We start from the raw sequence: 20,863 nt of genomic DNA, 5'->3' as shown, positions 1-20,863 counted from the left end.
GCTGGGATAGACTCTAGCTAAGAGCAAAGAGTCGTCAAAAAGGTGATTCCTGCTCCAAACTTTATTAACTTTGATTTAAAGCTTTTCTATATGGACAAAAATGCCTTACAGGTATTTGTAGCACATTTCTTCACACGCCCCACACTCTGCTGAACGCTTTGAAGCTGTATTATATAAAGCTATTTACTTCACTAAAGAACATAGCAGAGGTGCAATTACCAGGCTGACTCATTCAGCTTGCACCTGAGAGGTGTACTGGCAGATGAATTAGTGTTATCCCTTATCACAACATTCCCTCACAGGGATAGTGAGCGCTGCACTCAGAATTAGCACACAGGCACGCAGGGTGAGGCCGATCCACATTCCCATGCCAGAACAGAGGCCAACGATGTTGAACCAGAGTTGTCAAACTGATGATTAGAATCCAGCCGACAGCAGGAACAGCTCAGTTCATATATATACAGTACAGCAGCAGACCATCTCCTGCCTCGGCTGTGACTGACAAGGACTGAAATAAAGTAGTGGAATAGCAAGGTTTAGTTTACTTATACTTTTATTTCCAAGAACATGCTTTCTTAGACCAGATTTGTTTTGGACCTGGGATGAAAACCGCATGTAAAAAAATAGCAAAGTGATCCTGCTTGTTTATGACCACCTGTAACACGGGATCAGAGCTTTGATTTGTCTCCTTCTAGTGGGCACACAGACATTTGCACAGCTGCACACTTTCGTAGCACAATCCAGTCACAACACCTTCTCTGTTAAGGAATGTTTGTTCTCAAACCACAAATGCTGCAAATGTTTGGCATGTATGAAATGAGTATCTCACATGATAAATAAAATACGGAGGTAAGCATTTACAGCACCCGCCCTGTTATCAGCATATTAATTTCAGAGTCTATTTACACTTTAAACAAACTGATTTGACAGTCATGTGCTTTTATGTGGAGACTGGTGTCTCAACAGTTGCTGTCTGAAACAGTTTTAGGCATCAACACAGACACGGATGATGGTGAAATCACATAAAGATGCCCCCAAAATCAAATCAGATAATCATTTAGATAAACATATTCATCATGCAGGCAGCACCAGCACATCTGTAGTTTATAATAAAAGAGTTCCCTTGATTCCATTTGACTCTTTATACAGTTTCAGTTCAACAAATATAAACATCCATTTGAATTAACAACAAAGCAAATATAACAATTGCTTTTATGCAAATATATAACTACTAAATGTGCGTGCAAATATAGAAATGCTGATCAACGTCTGTGACTTTGGGACTTTGTTTTAGCTTCTGCTTGTTTTGCTTCATCTGTCGATGAAGTCACAGAGTTCAAGGGTCAAGGTTTCAAAGCTCGGTCATCAGCAGGGCTCTCATGATCTTCTCTCTGTCCAGCCTCACTTCCTCTCCGCTACGGAACAAACACAAACACACAAGCTGCACGTTAGAACGTCTTTAAACTGTGCCTGTTTTGATTCATTGTAGTTTCCATTTTGCAATTGGGTGTAAAAACCCTTTTTTCAAGAAAGGGCAGCAAAAAAAATATATATTACAAGAATAAGAGCGATATGGTCAATATGGCACCTGCTTTAAAAAGGTGGAGAACAAAAAATTTAGAAATTAAGAATAATTATAAAGGCTTTCTCAGTGGTTTTTAGTCTGCGGATAAATCATAATCAAGCTTTTTATCATAATAGAGCATTTGAACATTGCACCCAATGCCTTCTAAAGAATGAACAAAAAATTGGATACAACAGAAATTAATTCATTCCTTTAGGTTCTATATGTAGCTTTTTATTCAGTGTATTAATAGTTTAGCACTTTTTTAACTGTGGGCAGACTATACTGTCACTTAAACAATTAAATCACTCTTGACTTGTTTTTCATGCAGAGGGATTTGGCTGATGAGATCAGATTTATCTTGGTCCAATGTAGTCTGGTTTTAGGTTGAATTTTCTACAAAAGAAGCCTGCTGTATAAACCACTACATCTAAATTCATTCAATAAACTAAATCCATGAAACTTGGGAAACAATTATGGCCGCACGCAAATTTAAGGAAAGCTCCACAGTGCAGTCCATTTTAATTGAGAATATATTACCCCCTTTGCAGGCAAAAAACCATTAAAATAAGTATATTATTATTATTAAAATGTATATTGCTCTACAGTCATGTCATCTTATGTGTTTGCTGTCATTTCAACCTAAAATGGTCCTGTGGTCCACTACAGTAGACATGCTGTAAAATTAAATACCATTTTATTTAAATACTGTATTGTTAGATGTCCTATACTACTTATTGATTTATTCATTTTAACATGAAATAAGAGGGACATTTTTCCCTTGGTTTCTAGAAGGTCACTTTCCTAAAACAGCAAAAAGGTTTGAAAATCACAGATTTAACCTTTTTAGAATAAGCTACATGGCATTTATAAACTGATCGTGCAATTACAACAGGCTGTTATGTAAATGTAGTGATTTAACATATTATCCTGTAAACAATTTGTAAATGCCTTTTCAAACCTTTACTCGAATAGAGCACTCGAGAACAGATTTATTGAAGCGTATGTGTGTTACCTGTCGTTATGGGCAGCGAGGTAAGGGACCAGGTGAGGAATGGAGCTACGGTAGTAGGAAGGGGAGAGGTGAGGGGAAGGCGAAGGAGAGGGACAGCATGGACTACCCAGCTCCAGTGCTGGCATATTATCCACCTGTAATACACATCAGTGTATGCAAACATGTAGACATGTCTCTGTTTACGTAAAGATGATGCAGAAAATGTGAATTAACCCCTAATGTGGACAGAAGCGCACTATACAGATACAGTAGAGTTTTTATGGTATGTATTTGCATTTGTGAGTGGGTGTTACCTGCGGGTATATCGATGGCTGTATCTGTTTGTCCAATGAGCTGCTCGATCCTGTCTTTCCTGTACTCTGAGAGGAAATAGCCGCAAGTGCTTCTGGAAGATTATCTTCATCCTCATGGTTACTGATGAGCAACAAATTGAGAGAGTAAATAGCTTACATGACCTGCAGATTGCGCGGAACAAAATGTCAAAGATAGCTCAGCTTATGCTTCAAGTACTCAGTGGAGCATTCGTCTCAGAAAATATCCATCTTTTAGAGGCCCAGCAGCTTGTTGAGCACAGCCCCCCTTTGGTAAACAATGTGTGACAGGAATTATATGTACTCACAAGCTGAACTGTCGGACCAGACGTTTCCTTCGATTGGTACTCAGGTTTGTTTTGGCCTGCAGCTCCTCTGGTGTAGAGTTGCCATCCTGCCGGTGGGACGTCTTGTCTGCAGTCAGACTCGAAGCAGCTGAGTCTTGGGAAGAGCTCTGGTACCTGAAAAGCAGGCCATCACACAGGAGGGTTAGTCATGGTTTGCAGAAAAAAGGGCAAACACGGGAAAAGAGGTGTGAAGTACTGGCCTGTCATTGAGGGTCTCATTTGAGCTCTTCCCTCTGGGTGTTGTTGGGGCCTCTCTCTTTATTGTACAGGAGAAAAGGATGGAGATATACTGTCACACTGCCAAGCTCACAAGGAAGAGGTTTGATTGGCTGATTAGAGGGAAATAAGATTTAGTACTCACCCTGAAAGCCGCCTCCATCTGTGCTTTGAGGATGTTACATTTGAGGTGATCGGGGAGCATCGCCGGAGAAACAGGAGGGTGCAACGACTTTTCCGACAAATGTTTCTCCTCTCCCTGCAAGAAGAATGAGGAGAAAGGTCAGGAGACCTGGGGAACATCTCATCATAATAGGAAAACATGTGGAAACATGTCTGACCTTGTTGTCAATGTTGACATGCAGTGAGGGCCATGGAGGAGAATCCCCATTAGACTCCAGAGCCTTGAGCAAAGACTGAGAGATTTCCAGCTCATCTGCAGGGCAGGGAGGAGCTCGACGTTCTGATTGAAACAAAGAACGTTGAGAAAAATGCACAATTTGGTATCGTTTGGTAGAGGTTTGATGTTTTACAGATGACACAGAAGACCGGAGGAATAATACCTCAGTGATTCTAGTTTAAACTGACATTTACAATCCACCTTTATATGATTGTAGAGGCTTTAGAACATAGATATTACTAATAAGGACCTTTTAAGAAACAAGAACAGAAAACGCACAACAAAATGTGTTTGAATCAGGTTGTTCACCAGAACCAAAAAAAGTGGTAATTAGCCATGTTTGAGAGTGTAGCCTCCTGATGCACTGCAACAGAACAAAAAGGTAGTGACATTGAAAGCGACATTCAGCTTTTTCAAAGCCACAGCCTCTGCTTCAGTGCAGCAGTTTCCTTTCAAGCCTTAATGGTATTTTTCATTGTAATTCAGTCTTCAGAGTACAACAGTAAGAGTGACTTTTTTATGTGAGTGGATAACAGAAGACACTCCATAAAATATGTGCATTTGTAACTCTCCTGCCTGACAAAATAAAAAAAATCAGACACAGAAAATGCAGAATGTTTTAGCATTTTATAACGTTTAAATCAAACTACATCGTGACCACCTACATTGTGTAAGGAAAGTGGCTGCCACACTCTTATCATTGCTTAGACGCACATTTTATATAGTTAAATCATGTTAGCCTAAAAGATTTTTTATATTGATTTTTTTATGAGGTGTAATGCACTTGTGTAATGAGGAAGGATGTGGCTGAAAGTGGTTAACCGTTTATATGACGTGTGCAGAATCACTAAGCAGCCTCACTCATTAAATAGTTATATTTTTTAGATGTGACCGCTGAATGATTCAAATATAGTGAATACAGTCACTAAAAAGAACAGATGGTGCAAATGTACTGCATACAGGTTGAGAGAGCTGCTAAACATCCATCATTATCCAAAAGGCAAAGATAAAGAAGACAAACACGGGCACCACTGAAGTGTCATTGCCTGAGGACACATTCATTGAGTGTTTTATGGACACACAAAATGATAATGGTTCCGAATGAAGCATAGGGACGGGCCGTGTTTGGATCACCAATTGAACCGGGGAATCACCTCGAGTTGAGCCTCAGCAACGTTGAGGTTGAGAACTTTTACTGGCTGCTATGAGCAGAAGCGAGCTGAAACTTTTCAAGTTAGATGGACTGAAAATTAACCAAAATCAGCAGCCAGTATCTGGAAGATACTTTGTTCAAATAGTAGGGAATAAAGGAGTTTACAACATTCAGTCCAAACCTCTGGGTCCTTTTCAAATATGAGATGTACACTGAGGGAGGAGAACTCTGTGATTGTTGCCTTAGCAGAAGTTCATTTTGAACAGTTCGACTCCATGGAAGGGAAGTTCCTGGCAGTAATTTATAAAAGGATTCTTTTTTTTTTTAAAGGTCAGAGGTATAATGGATCATTCTCATGTGTCTTACTGTAAAGATTGAGATTAGGCAAATGAGTAGGGAAACATGATTTTTGCAGGTATTATATAGAACAGCGTTATTGATGGACTAATGACATTGCATTTGCCAGACAATAGAATGAATCCTCGTGAATGCAGTTTGTTTTATCACTGTGATTTGAGCGAACTGAACCTTTAAACAAAGCAACATTGAGCATGAAAAAGCGCATGAGCACAGAGTCTAGACATGCTACAGATTTGTGCAGCACATTTTAAGCTAACGGTACTCACTGTTCTTGGTGTGTGTGTGGCAGAGCGTGTCCTGGCTATGTGTGTGGCGGCGGTGATGATGGTGGGTCTTGCCAGAGTACGAATTCTCATTCTCTGATGAACTGTACTGATGTTCTGAAGCGGGAGCACTCAGTGGGAAACTGAGGATGACACACGGAATCAAAACAACCCTCCAAACAAAATGTCTCTCAAATATAACAAAGTGCAAAAATCCAAATAGATCTTTAAGTTCATTACCGGAGGTTTTTGAGCACATGTATAAACAACCCTCCACAGATAAAGAATAAGACAGTATGTGACTGTTTCAATACTCAAGATGTTGGTCTCCTCTGTTCCAAACCCTTACATAGTATTCTTAAGAAGGGATGCACCATAGTGATACACATGTCCCTTTTCCCCATTTAAAACAATGAAAAAAAGACCATTACATTAAAAAAATTTGAAAACCTTTTCCATTTTTTTTTCTTAAACAGTTTATCTATAGCCCTTCTTCTATTTTCAATTAAATAAACAGAACTGTGCAAAACGTTTGAGCCACACCTCATTTCTTTATATTTTTGCATCCAAGCAACCAGACTTTCTTGTAATTCTTTGAAGTGGTCTTGATCAACAGTTCTCCGGGCCTTTCGAACGTCTTTCGAAGTTTCCCTTTGGTCATTGGATATTCTTTCCATTTCTTTCCATTACTTTGAGTCCTTATACCAGACAATTTTCAAAGGAACAAGTTTTTTCCCTTTTTGTTAAGCAACTTGATTTGTGATTTATGAATCAGTCAAGCATTATAAAGGTGCCTAATTTAAGGGATGAACCGTCTGTTGTGTCTACACATAACAGACAATATAGCAAAGAACCAATTTTACATTGCATCTTTAGAAACGTTACGATTATTCTTTAGTATCTGCTAAAAAAATGCCAAAGATAACACAGTGGGGAAGGGATAAAATGGGATTTTTTGCACCAACAAGGTGATTCCCAAAGAGCTACTTGGCATGTGCATTGTGCAAATTTAAGGAAACTGGACGAGTAGAGGGAAAGAGAAGAAGTGTCAGGCCTAAACATTAGTTATAAAAGATTAACAGTATCTGAGTGGTGCTCTGAAGAAATAGGACCTTCAGTTATTGAAGCAGTGTGGGATAATATTGACAGAGAATGGAACAAAAGTAGCCAACATCCAAAGAAGTCTGGAAAACTATTCCTGAATACTGCTTAAAGAAATGACAAGAAAGCTTGTACAAGAGGGTTCAGGCTGTGTTGAACAACTGAGGTGCTCATATCAAATATTGACTTTTAAGCTAGTTAGAATTGTACAAACTCTGTTTTTAACTATATATACTGTATTTCTATTTATGTTTTCACCTGTTTCAATATATCGCTGCAATTATTTCCTGTTTTCCTGACAATATATAAAGAAATGGGGGTAGCTGAGGACTTGCACAGATTTGTATGGCTTAGATGATTTGCAAATCATTGAATTCTGTTTGTATTCACATCCATCGCAGCACTGCAACCTCTTTTGGACGAGGTTGCACAAGTTACTCAAGGATATGAAGGAAAGATCTCTCCAGTGTTTACATTTTGCTCTCACAAACTTTATTTCATTTTAGAGGCAACATGGTAACATTCCTAAAGGCAAACTGTGATTTGAGTAAAAATTTTAAAAAAACAAAACAAAAGACGACACACTAACAGCACAAGATTGGCCACATTCTCTGTAAACACTTGGTTGAATCAACAAATCCATAACCTGATGTAACATTAATGTAATGTTTATTCAAAAACCCCACTCTGAAAGCACAATACCATATATTGTAGGATTCTACTTTAACTCTTGTATTTCGCACTGAGCTACAAACACAAACAGTTCACACATAAACAAAACTGCGTAATCCCTAACCCAGCACATGCCATATGGGCAGAACTGAGCCCCTTCCACCGGCTGAGAATTACCTCAATCAGCTCTCAGATCACTTTATTTCACTTTATCTAAGTAATTATGAATAATTTAGCCGTCATAACTTTAAGAAGACACAAGAAATTTTGTCACACTCAAGGCAGATTTGAGATCCTGCAGTAAACATAGTCAGGGATTAAAACTTTAACCTTGATTACATAAACATACTGACACACAAAGCAAGGCACAAACCTATTAAAGCACTCTTCATCTAATTTTATATTCAGGTGGCACATATTAGTTTAGAACCAAGATTTTAAAACTGTATAACTCTACTGTACACCACACATCAGCATATTAACGACCAGGTGAAAAAGATAAAGGAATGTTCTGTGTGAAGCAAAACTACTCTAACTCTGTTCAACTCGTCCCAGGTATGAGGATGTATAAATGTATGTAACTTATGTATGTAGTTACTAAGTTGGTTGATAAAAAAAAAATTGTTTTTTTGGCTTATATCTGCTTTTATTTCTAAATCCGACACCACTTCATGTAGGTAGAATCACCTGTAAGCAGGTAATTATTGGGCAAGTTTTTACAGTGATTTCTAAGTACATTTATGCATGTTTTTTGTTTTTTTCCCTCTGTGGACATGAAAAATAATGATACCCTCATAAAGAGTAAGTCAGACTGAATGAAAAATATAACTGCTACGACTGCATGTTGGGGAGGTGGAGCAGGGAGGGCTTTTTCTAGCAACCTCCTTGAACTGTGTAAGTGTGACAATGTTGATGATAAACTGGGAAAAATCGGCAGGCCGACCTACAAAACCTAACTTTCTATTGTTTCTAGAACACGCACTGGTCCCTTTAACCTCACACAGTAACTTTACCGCGTTTCCCTCCTTGTGCCTCTTTAACATTCAAAAAACTCTGGTCAGTACACGAAGGTTCTTGCATCTTTAGGTTTTTTTAGATGGACATGGACACACATGAGTGGATGTGATAAACGGATGGAGACAGAACTGATGAGGATAATGGAGGAAAGTCCATCAGCAGAGCTTGTTTTTTGGGGGACATTCTATGTCGGTCTCGGAGTTCTGAAAGTGATTCCTGGGTTAAAGTGAGGTCATGACCTTATCCCTGCAAATCAAACTTGTGGATCCTTTGAGGATGCTGCTGGTTCGCACAGGGACGGGAGGCTGCCTGGACACCGGACTCGCAGCCTCAGAGGAAGGCCTGAGCATGACAGATAGATGGAGGATCACACAAGCACGGAGGTAGACGAGACACAGGGGCGGGGTGACATGAAGTGTGATGAAAAACAGGAAATGTGGAGTATGGAAACTCTCTGCATTGGCTTTGGTCAGTGGCCTTACCTGTGCAGTGGCGTGTGTCCAGAGGGCTGCAGGTAAACAGGGGGTGTGAGTGCAGGGTGGGCTGGATGCCAAGGCTCATGACCGATGGGGATGTTGTGCTGGTACTGGAAGGGCAGAAGAGGATTGAAGAGAAGCTGAAATTATACGTTGCCACAGGCCAGATCGGTTTCTGCTGCAGCATGTATGTATGTATGTGTGTGTGGATGTGTGTAAAAGGGGGTTATCCAAGGTCACTCACAGCATGCAGGCTGGGATCAGGGCTGGCATGAGAGCTGAAAAAGAATATCAACAGTCACCGATACTAGATTTGCACAAAGACCGATTTTACACTAAACACAAGCGCGTTGTTTTAATGTTTGTATTGTACAAGCTGAAATAAGAAGAACGTAAATTAAACCTAAAAAGTCACAACATTTTTCTCTTTTCCAAAAGGCTACGCTTTTGTGTTAGGGTTCAGATTATCCAGGCAGTTATGTGGATTAAGGTCAAGGATAGGGGATCAGGAATGAATAAGCGGAATGTCCTCGCAAAGGGAGTAATGTGAATGTGTGCATTTTGTATGTTTGTGTGCTTTTGAGTTTTACCTGATATGTGGAGGCTTGGCTGGAGAAATAGCAACTGGTGGGGAGAAACAACTTCAGTTAGCAGATAAAAGTGCAAGTTTGTCATTTTATCTTCATTTATATGGGTCAGTCCGGACTCTTTGCTGACATTTTGTAACTCTACTGCTCAGCTATTACCACACACACTCAAATATTTACATTTTTATTCTTGCTCTGAATGGTAAAGCCAAATACAAAAAGATTTTTTGACAATTGATCTTGTTTGAAGGATAGATTAAAGAGGGGAGGTTGCTACTGGTCCTTGCCAACGCAGCTCCCAGAAAGTAGGAATTATGGAGGTGTGAAGAGTGCCTCTGACAAAGAAGAAAGGTCATGCTTACGCCTAACATTGTGAAACGCATGCATTTTCTCTAAAAAAGAACCAGAGGTGTTTCTTAGTCTATTAAACTTATCAAACGACCACTGAAGATTAGACATCTTTAAAAACAAATCGACCAGACGATTTCACTTTTTCTGAAAAACAAAACAAAAAACAAGACCCTCAGGGCTCCTCCACAGTCATCCATGTTTTGTATGTGCTCAGAAGACTCACCTTTGCCGAGCGAGTGCGTGCGGGAGGGATATCGCTTGCTCGGCATTCTCTCAAACGTGCTGGCTCTCCTCAGTCTGCCTCCATGAGTGGCCTGATACTCTGTCTTTCCGCTGAGACAAACCCACACAAGAGGAATAAGAAGGGAGATAGTTATCACTAAACTATATTCGGAAAAGTTTGCTGAGCTGCAGACAAACTCAGGTTGTAGAGTTTTTTTTTTTACAGCTCACTGATGAAGGCCTAAACGTGACACAAGTAAATACATATCCATTTGAGTTTGAGATTCAACATAAAATTGTGAAATGAGAAACAAACAAACAAAAATCCTCCTTCATCAACCCAGTTCTGCACACTGTTCAAGTGTTTGTTTATGCCTCCACCATCTGTAACATGAGTGCTTATCTGCTGACGACAACAGAATGTTGTCACGCAGCTCTGATTGAGCAGCACCAACAAATGACAGGAAGTGCCCTTCGAGTGTGAGAATTTGCTTTGACCATCTCTGATAATAATCACAAGAAAACAAACAATATGAGTGGAACATCTCCGTCGCCATAGGAACAGATCCACGTAACCATAGATACACTGTAACCATAGATACAAAGGCTCAATTTTATGTGACACATTCTTCCCCATATGCCGGTAACGAGTGCTGGCCACAACTACCTGAGCGAGGCGACGCTCACTATCCCTCCTCAGAGCAGCTACAGAAGTCAAAGGGAAACTGCACAGAAACTAAGAGCAGGGGAGAGTCCGTCTCTGTGCTCTACCTGAATCTGAAGCGGGATCCGAGTCGTGTGAAGTCGCTGCGGCTGGCCTTGCCAGTGGTTGGCTGGCGCAGACGAAAGAAGGCATGGCCCTCCACGGCGCACTTCCACAGGTGTTTGCAGCTCTTGGCGCTGGCAAGCTGGAACATAAAGGTGTGCTCCTGCTGGCGACCCTTCACAGTCAGATAACCAGGCAAAATTAGTCTTATGGCGACGGGACAGAAGCTTTGGCCCATATTTGCCACCAAAATGTGAAAAAGAAACTAACCTGATCATCGTCCTCGACCACCACCAACGTTAGGCGACTCTTTTTGAAATCCAGCCGTGTGATTTTGGGCCTGAAAAAAACACAAAGGGGAACACATCAACATGAAAACCGAAGGCTCTGTTTTAGATACTCAGTTCTAAGAGAGATTAAGAGCAGTGGCTTGGAAGGTGCCATCTTTTTAAAGTGTTTGTCAGGTGATTTTTTTTCTGGTCAAGTCATATCCCCAACCCTTTCCAGACCCACTACTAAATCCACTGACATAATTATTATCCATTAAAATGAACAAGCTTAATCCAAAATCTTCCATTCTCTTTGACATAAAAAAAAAGCAACAAAGATTCTTATGTTCAACACTTATTTAAACTTTTGTCTTAATAATGCCAAGTGATTGAACTGTCTTTAGCTAAAATACATGCTTGTTTGTAATGCATATAGGCCATGGATACAGTGTGCCATGGAGCACTGAAGTTCATTACAATGAACAGTGATGGTCTGCCTTATCCTCCCATAGACTCAAACACTGGTATATTCTTGATTACAAAACCATTTTCTGTCTCCAATACTACCTACACACCTATGTTCTCCAAATATTTACAGAAAGCTATGGTCTATGTTGCCAAGATGTTTTCATGTTAACTGTGCATAGAGCCTGTGCTGAGTTTGGGGAAAAAAGGAGTTTAAAAATGCCGCCCCGTGCACTTGGAATCAGCTCTAAAGCAACATGAGCTTTAAAGAGCTGAGCTCACGAAATTAATTCAAACACATTTTAAACATTCTACATGTGGGAACATCTGGCCTTAAGAGTTATGACTGATGGCTGAGTGTTACCCTTATTTATAATGACTGTTGCGATAACTTGATCACTGTGATGCTTTTTTTCTTAGTTTATGATCTTTATCATTTTGATGGCTTTGCTTTAATGCTTCATGTGGTTTGTGGGTCTGTATTGTTGTAAACTGTTGCTAGTTAGAGCTGCTACAAAGAGATTTTAAATCTCAAGAGTTTTAAACACCTGGTTAAATGAAGGTTTAATAGAAACAATCCTAATATTAATAACCCTATTGCTTATTTTCTGAAATAACTTCTACAATGGAAACTGTAGACTTTGTGATGTGATTCACTCACCAAAAGAAAAGCCCAATTTTGTTGGAGCCTTCAAAGACCAAGATGCCAGTCGGAGTGAGGCCCAGTGCATATTCTCCTCCATCCCTGCCCTGAAGACACAACATTACAACATTTAGTTCTCAAATGCCACAGTGACTCAAATGCAAATGTGTTCGTGAAACATTCTCACACACCTTGACAAAGTGCATATCTACGCCGTAAAGTTCCAGCCACTTGCATTTGTTGAGAAAAGAAATCTCAGCTTGAGATGGGCTCTTTCCCCTGAGGGCATAAAAGAAGATGAAACGGTGAAGTTTTAACAATAAAACCTGCGCTCTGACTCGGTTTGGCATATTGGACTCAAAAGAAAAGACTAACAGAGAGGACACCTGCTGCATGACTGCTGAATGAAATTGCTGTGAGATCTAAGGGAAACACTCGGCCAGTAATTATCTGAGTGCACCCTCGACTCAGTCTTGGGGTTGTGTGTAAGGTGGACTGTAAACTCAGGTTGTGAATGTGGATGTGAATCTGTTGACGCCGGCGAGGCCCAGCATACAGTATATGCATGTGATCTAATCTGAGATGGGAGCAATCAGAGCGCATCTGGGTTAAATACTGCCTGGAATCAATCAAGACTCTTCAGAGATTAATCCCATAATCCCTCACACAGACCAGTGATAAGGAAGCTGAGGAGGAGGAGGCGAGCACAGAGAGACGTTGAAATTAGACACCCCTGTCGGTGAAAATGTTGGTGCTGACAGGTGGCAGCATAATGACTTTCTTTTCTGGCCTTTACTCTGCTTTCTGCTCCAGTTGTTTCATCCACTAAAGAGAGAAACCTGCTCAGGTCAAGTTGCCGGCCACTGGATGCACTCCAAAAAGCCAGTTCAGCACACCGCAAGTATTGTGGAAACCGGTGTGGAGATGTTAGAGCTCGCGCACAAGGGTCCCCTTTTAGGATAACTAGGAATGTGCAAGAGGAGCCCTGAACTGCTCTATGATGGACGTTCATCCCTCACCTGAGCTCCAGCCACCTGCTGAAGATGTCCGCCTCCATGGCCTCACTCTGCTTGGGAGTGAATCGAAACTCCGACACGAGCTCAGGAGAATGGTCCAAGGGGTCACAGTCCCCCAACTCACCTGGATGTGGACGCGCACAAACACAGTTAAACCACAGATGCACAGCTGCTCCCCTGACAGCAGCAGGACAGCGAGGTGCAAAAACGTGCTCCTCATTTAAAACAGCTCAGAACAGTTCAGATTAATGATCTCCAGCCCTTACAAACAGAAGCTGAAGTTAATAAGCAATTAAACACATCCCTGTTCAATGCAAAACATACTGCACTACAGCCTTACACCACTGCAGCGGCGACTGCAAGGCTATGGGCCCGGTTAAATAGTCCAAATAAAATCCCCTCTATCATTTTTTTCTAAGCACTCTTCCTTGACCTCATTGGAAAACATCACAGGGTTAAGGAAAGATGGTAGGAGAAATCCTAAAGGATTCAGAAAAAGATGACCACACTTACACTAAGCTGTGATGTAAGTCTGCAGCACCCAAGCTACAAAGTAAATGTACTACAAAGAGTGTTTTAGATACTTATTCTAATGCAATCATAGTTGCAAGATAAGATATTATATACAATTACTATTTTACTATAAAGGTCAAATAAAAGAAAAAGACAAAAAGTAAAAGATATGCTCACACTCACTCTCCTGTCCTCATATTAATCCACAAATACTATAACTGGATGAAGAAACAATCAGGTGACAGTATTTCCCCCCCCCCCCCCCCCCCCCCCCCCCCTTAGCGTTTGGAGATTTCAAACAGATATATATTTATATGGCTGCTGCTCAGATACTTCTGGGTCATTTCATTCAGTTAAGAACCCTCCTTAGCAGAAAACACCAATGCGCCTGGACTATATGTTCTGCCATTGTTATAACTCCACAGTTGATACTCGTGGCTTTTGGGAGCAAATGAACATCTCATTGAAGACTAATTGAAACAGCTAATCTACAGTGAAGGTCTCACTGGTTCTGCTGATTTGAAAACACTTGATATACGGGTGAAAAATCTTGGAAAGATGGGATTAGAGGTAAAGCTAACTGCATTAAAATCATAAAGTTGTTGCTTATTGGCCAGGTTTTTTTTCAATTATGGATATCAAGGGAAAAAGGTTTTGCATTACCAACATCACAGTGAAAAGTAATGATTACATTTATGAATCCTAGGCCAAAATAAGTATAAAAAACTTAAATTAGACCTTAGAATAGAGCTAGCACTAATATGACTTATAAACTGCAGACAAGCTATGAACAAACCTTAGTTAATTAAAGTAATCTACTTACTTTGTAAACAATATGCTGCCAGCTCCACTGACACATCATATGGACATTTTAATCTGACAAGAGAAAACCAGACCAGAATCAAAACATGCTGGCATGTACAGAGGAGAGACATAAAAGTGGCTAAATGCACCTTACACCCTTTGTGCATGTGTGAGGCGGCGTGTCAAGGAGGAAAGGAGCAACCCTTTACTAAAATAAGCAGCCCTCTTGTGTTCTTGATCTTGAGCTTTATAATAGAGCTGGACTCCGGGGATCCATGGCCCAGATAGAGGCAGTAACACACTGTCTGAAGTGTGTGTTTGTGCAGTCAGGTCTGTGTTTGCGTCTAAAACACCAGATGTACAGATGTCCCCGAAACTCTAGTGGAGGAGTGGAGGTGACCTGTGTGCAGGTGAGCGAGTGTGTTTATGCCAGGTTTAATGCTGCCGATGAAAGGCGGACGTCCTCACAAATGAAGAGAAAGAGTCTGAAAGTGACTTGTGAGGACATCTGCTTGTACTCTGGCTCTCTCTGTTTCCAGTGTTTCTGCTGAGTTAAGTCAACACGTGTGGGGTCAATCTCCAAATCTAATTCTCGACAACGAAGCACATCGGTTTTCCAAAAATAGGCAGCAACACACGACTGCATACATATGGACTATCTGCATCAATCAGTATTAAAACCACCTGCCTACTGTAATATTGTGTGGGTCCCCCTTGTGTCAGACTGACCCAAGCGTGACCTGTGGTGTCTGGCACTGGGAAACTGAGTTTGGAGGTTGTGTGTGCTTGGCGTGAGGCTAATTATGTTTTGAGGGATGATGCGTGTAAAAGCAGGCATGTGACGCTAATTCTCACTTCAACTGTTACCTCAGGGAATATTTTCCTAACGACTTTATTTTTTTCTTAATTGACATGGTTTCATCTCCCCCCCTTAAAAACAGCATGTTGCTCATTTTGTAAAAAATGGTGCCATTTAGAGAGACATAAATGATAAAGCAGCATATGCTTTCCTTGTGACTGATAGGCTACAGCTCTGTATGCATGCATGGTTGCCATGGTTCTCAGGCAGATCCATTGCTCGCTCATGAGATTTGGTTTCAAGAAAGAAAAACGGGGAATAAGGCAAAACCAACAGGCGATGTCACGGTTGCTACGTCCATGTTTTATACCTCAATATTTCCTTTCATGTTTTACGCATGTGTTTACCTGAGGATGTGACCAATATTTTTGGCCAGAGTGGGATTTTTACAACTTTTACACATCGTAAATACACTTAAAAGATTAAACGATTTGTGGTAAAGTGTCATGATCAGTGTCGTCTGCTTCACCTGCTTTAATGTTGTGTCTGCTCACTGTAAAGGATGTTGGCATGTGTATTCGTTTTTCTGTGTGCGAAAATGAGACTTACTTGCCAGACAAAATGTCTTGCCGAAGCTGCAACACAAACAGATACCTGTTGGTGCGACAAACAACAGAACAAGTGCGTGAAAAGGCGAGATCATAAATCAATTGATGTATCACAGGCTTTTCCTCACGTCTGACACATAATTTGCTATAATAAGTCTCTGTCCGTTTGGCCTTGATTTGAATCTGCCCACAGCAGCAAAGTAATTAGGCCCACATCCCCTTTGGACCTCTATGCCGGGCTCTAGAGAGTGCTCTGTGTGTGTGTATGTGTGCGTGTCAGATTTTTACCGTGTAAATTCCTCACGCAGGTTATTTGGCTCCGAGGAGTAAAATTTCACTCTGAAGAACAGTCTATAAGGCGGGCCATCTGTGAGAAAAAAAAAAAGACAGACCAGAGAGTGTGAAGATAAAGAGAGGTAGCGCGATGAAGCTGTAACTTACAGGAAATTAATTCAATCAAGTCAAACCTTCCCATGACTTATTTAATCCATTTAATCTCATCCCTCCAATGTAGTCTTTTCTTCTAGTTCATCCATCACCATCACAAGGGCAGAAACCTTTATTCACTCACATTTCTCTGCAGCCCTACTTTTTTTATTTCTCTCTTGTTTAACGTCAACATTGATCAGATTCTTTCAGGCTACAGAAGTACGACAATATCCACCTCCCCCTGCCCTCCGCCTGCACCATGTATCCCCCTGATAAAAGGCAGAGAGCAAACAAGGGTATGGCTCCTAATGCACACGCTAATCACCGTGTCAACAGTAGATAATACTCCACCTGCTCCCCACTTAGCTGCCGCCACATGCACACGCAGTACGCTGCACATTTAAAAAACACTCTGAGGCATTGTAAACGTACCTGGGATCTGTTTCTTTATTAGCTTAGACATATCAAGCCAGTGCTAGGGAAGAAGAAAAAAGGAAGAGCAGAAAGGTTAGTGACATATATGTTCTGGTGGTCCAGACTGATGGAGGTGAAATTGTGTTACTCACTGAAACTTGATCTGTGTCCATGAACTGCAACCCAAAGTAGTCTGATTCTACCAGATCTATGTGATACATGATCTGATCAAAAAGGTCCTGACCTTTTGATTTGCTCTGCAACAGAAAAAAAATGTAAAGAAAATTATTGTAGGAAATGGATCTTCTCTGATGGACAAACTAAGTATTTGAAACTGTGTGTCAGCATTCTGCGGGTTTCAGATTTCCCTCAAATGTAGTCATAAACTGGAAACCAACCCGTCGTCCATGTCAGTACAGAAAGTGGATACGATAGTAGGCACTGATAAAATGGCCAAACCCCTGACGGAATAGCCCGTATTGTGGCTTCTAACATAAACACACCACCATGGACAGGAGTCGGCACAGTATAGCACAAACTGCAGCATTTTGTCCTGAACTTAATGGGAGCAGTTTACGAGTGGATGTGCCTCACCGCCCCATATGAAGACATAACCCGACTTTGACCCATATAAAACACAGAGGGCGTGTTGAGAGATGACAACCTTGTACTTTGGATCCTGATAACCAGTCTAAACTTCCCGGTGGGTGAGTGAAAGTGTGAGGAAATCAGTGGCATTGTCGCAGCTTGTGTTCATTCAGCAGCGTGTAGTTCAGAAAGGCTTATTGAAGCCATGGCCTCTATCATATGCACAAGCAACCATGAGGGATCATTTGGAGAGAAATTCAATTTGAATTCTTCCTGTTACATTTTGGCACCTTTGAGCCTGAAGTGGCACACTAATGGGCTTTAAAAGGTGAGTTTTGGCTATGTTGAGCACACCTGTAACAGTGCCTGTGGGAAAATAAGAGAACATGTACAAACTTGTCCCCAAAACACCTGTGACTAAGCCATCACCTTAACAAACCATGTGTCATTTTGAGCAGTAAAACCTCAGGAGAAGCAATGACTTTGTTTTATTACTGTAATCTCGCTGTAGCAGGACAAGATTAAAAACTCCCCAGGCCTGATAACCCACAATTCACCGGCTGAGTGTTTCAGAAGTGACGCACGCAATGGCTTCAGTGACACACACAACCTTTAAAATGAAAACATCTTATGAGGAGTCACTTACGCACACATGCCCACACACTCGCTCATCATCCCACCTACCCCTTGCATACTCGTACTGCTCATCTGTGGCACAAGGTCCCCATAGTGGTAAATCAGATCAGGGAGTAAGGGAATAGAGAAAGACTGGGAGGGAGATTGAGGGAGAGACAGAGGAAAAAGAAGAAGATGAAGGAGGTGGAGGAGGAGGTGAAGGAGGAGGAAGCAGCGAGTGAACGAGTAAGATGATGAGCAAGGGAGAAAGGCCACAGGGGGAGTGTAAAAGAGGATTATGAGGGAGAGTGGCTCAAGGAAGGGAGCCAGTGCGGAGATTGCTTGAGGAAGATCAGATGCGTGCAAAAAAAGAGACGAAAAACAAAAGTGGAGGGGAGCTGCATCGGGTCTGTACTAGTTAAAGTTCCCTGAAGCCAGAAGCAAAGTGATAAAGTGCCTGATCACAGCAGCATCTGGAGCTGCACCTCTCACTATTCAGGAAGAGACACGCATTGTTAGCACTGAAATTTTAGCAAGTAACTTCAGATGGACTATCTCTTGGCATGTCGTTGTCATTTTGAACTTGGGATGCAATCAAGAGTTAATGATCTTGATCAATTTGTAGGTGTTTAAGATATTTGGTGAAAACTGTCAAAAACAACACCCCTGATCAGTCTAAAGTAGCTTATGGAAGCATTTAATCAAACATTTCTTCCAACCCTCAGATCAATTAATCAGGCTAATTGTTTCAACCCTGTGCCTCCTGAATTAATGTTGACGTAAAAGCTGTTCTACATACTTTTACACTTTCTGCCATCAACTAAACTTTGATCATGTTTAAATCAGGTAGCCTAATCATTATGACTTGTAATTTACAAGATTGTAAATCAATCTGAAAACAAAAGCCCATACTCCAGACTTCATGCACTGCAGCATGACATCCGAGGGTAGAAATCCTCAATTTTTTTGCAGGAAACCACCCGGAAGGACCCCAAAAGGACCCCACGCTGTCCCCGGGCCACACTTTGACACACACACACACCAATCTGTACTACCAGCTTGTCCTGCCACTTTCACTTTGTTTACACGCTCTGGACAGTGTAAACACGGCGTTCAGGCTTCAGCTCACTCACAGGCAAATCCACGTTGACATCCGAACCGTCCAGCAGCAGGACGCGACAGGTGATGGTGGTCCTCGCCGTCCCGGCCGCCGGGATGTGAACGGATGCTCCTCCGGTGACCACCGCGGGCGCGTGGACGACCTGCTGCTGATGGGGCAGGAGCAGGGGGTTCCCGGTCACCCCTCCTGCTCCTCCCCCTTTACCGTCCCGCTCGTCCCTCTCTCTCGTCTGGAAGCGGCTCCGGGAGCGACGACTGAATGTCCGGCGCAAAAAGCCCATCATCTTCCTGATCCACAAGGCGAGGAGGTCCGTGCTGTGTCCGTGAGAACTGCTCCACAGATCAGCCGCCGTCGCCGCCTCCTCCTCCTCCCCCTCGTCCTCCCCGGGGCGAGGAGTCACTCAGCAGGCACGGAGGAGACTTCAGGGCTGCCGATCAGTCCTGGATGTCGGTTGCAGCGGGGGACTCCAGTCGCATACTAATGGAACTAACACAGATCGGGTACCGAGGCGCCAACCAGTTGATTTCCAGTCATTCGGTCCAGTGTGAAGACAAGACTCTATCACGGAAATAAAAGCTGCCCTCCTCCTCCGTGCCCTGTCCTCTTCTGTACACCTGCCTCCTGCTTCGCTCGCTGTTGCGCACCGACTCTGAAATCCCAGAGAAATCCCGTCCGACGCTCCGCAGTGGGAACCTTGAGTCACACGGGACCAGGGAGGGAGGAGAGGGGGGTGGGTCTTACCACCTCTGGACCAAGCCGGTCTCCGATGGTTATTGTTTCTTATTCCCACCGATGAACCGAAACAACTAATCTACCTCACAGGTAAAAGTCAACCAGCGAAACTGGACAAACAGCATGATCTGCGCCTGCGTAAAAACACAAGCGCAGAACAAACTTCTGGTCCTCCAGACTGGCCGACCCATCAGCGCCAAACAACCAGCGCCACCTGCCTGTTAGGGACATTACCGTTTCCCGGGGTGGGGGGTGGGTGGAATCCGAGAGGTCCCAAAGGATTTCCAAGAGGTCCACTGCCGACTGATGAAGACTTATGTCCCTCTTTTCTTAAGCTTTATCTGCGCAACTTCTGACATGTAGATGAATGTAAATGACAGAGCTTCACAGGCAGGCGCAACCATGTAGTCTATATGTGATAAGAGCAAAATAATTAAGTAGATGATGGGGAATAAGATATTTTCAAACACAGAATTACGTTGAAATCGATTCTTCAGTAGAAAGTAAATCTTTGTGATAAAATGTCTGCAGGTTTTAAGAATGAGCTTTAAAAAAAAAAAGAAGTTGAAAAAGAAAGTGAGTCTCCGCCAGCACACTTTTAATTTTTAATTGTTTACCAGTTCTCAAAAACACCACACTGCATTAAAACAATGTAATCAGTCCACAGCTACCCACATTTGTAAGTCAGTGTTATGTTTATTGCATTTCCACACATATCCTGAAACACGAGGGGAGGGGGGGGGGCAAAAGACAGTGTCCTGTTTATTATTGATAAAGAAGAAAAATGAAATATCACATTCTGGGAGCAAGTGGAAAAACATTACTCCCTCATGGAAACTAGGCTTCTACCTCAGTCTTTTGTTCCACATTTAAAAAATACATGTCCATGCCTTGTTACACCCCCCCCGACAGCATATTTCTTTTATGTGAAGCAACTTTTCCTTCCTCGGTCTCCCTGTCCGGACTGGGAGCATCTAAAGTTGTAATCCAGTTCTTCAGAATTATTTCCATCCAATCATTAATTTAA

At 41.9% G+C, this 20,863-nt stretch overlaps 1 protein-coding gene across 1 annotated transcript; it reads right to left on the bottom strand.

Moving 5' to 3' along the window:
* Positions 1–535: 535 nt before the first annotated feature.
* Positions 536–20,073, bottom strand: epb41l4b (erythrocyte membrane protein band 4.1 like 4B). The gene is made up of 23 exons (XM_072394312.1): positions 19,118–20,073; positions 16,934–17,038; positions 16,800–16,842; positions 16,227–16,305; positions 15,940–15,984; positions 14,551–14,603; positions 13,218–13,338; positions 12,390–12,477; positions 12,217–12,305; positions 11,092–11,161; positions 10,827–10,996; positions 10,057–10,166; positions 9,486–9,519; positions 9,140–9,173; positions 8,902–9,005; positions 5,633–5,772; positions 3,795–3,916; positions 3,599–3,712; positions 3,438–3,493; positions 3,199–3,351; positions 2,873–2,993; positions 2,580–2,713; positions 536–1,415 (listed from the first exon to the last, which is right to left on the bottom strand). The coding sequence occupies exons 1-23, from the start codon at positions 19,385–19,387 to the stop codon at positions 1,352–1,354; spliced, it is 2,319 nt and encodes a 772-aa protein (XP_072250413.1). The 5' UTR covers positions 19,388–20,073; the 3' UTR covers positions 536–1,351.
* Between the last annotated feature and the right edge of the window lie 790 nt (positions 20,074–20,863).

The sequence above is a fragment of the Leuresthes tenuis genome, unplaced genomic scaffold (assembly GCF_036924035.1).
Source record: "Leuresthes tenuis unplaced genomic scaffold, fLeuTen1.0.hap1 SCAF_10, whole genome shotgun sequence".
NCBI classification, from domain to species: Eukaryota; Metazoa; Chordata; class Actinopteri; order Atheriniformes; family Atherinopsidae; genus Leuresthes; species Leuresthes tenuis.
This window is presented reverse-complemented; position numbering and strand designations above follow the sequence as displayed.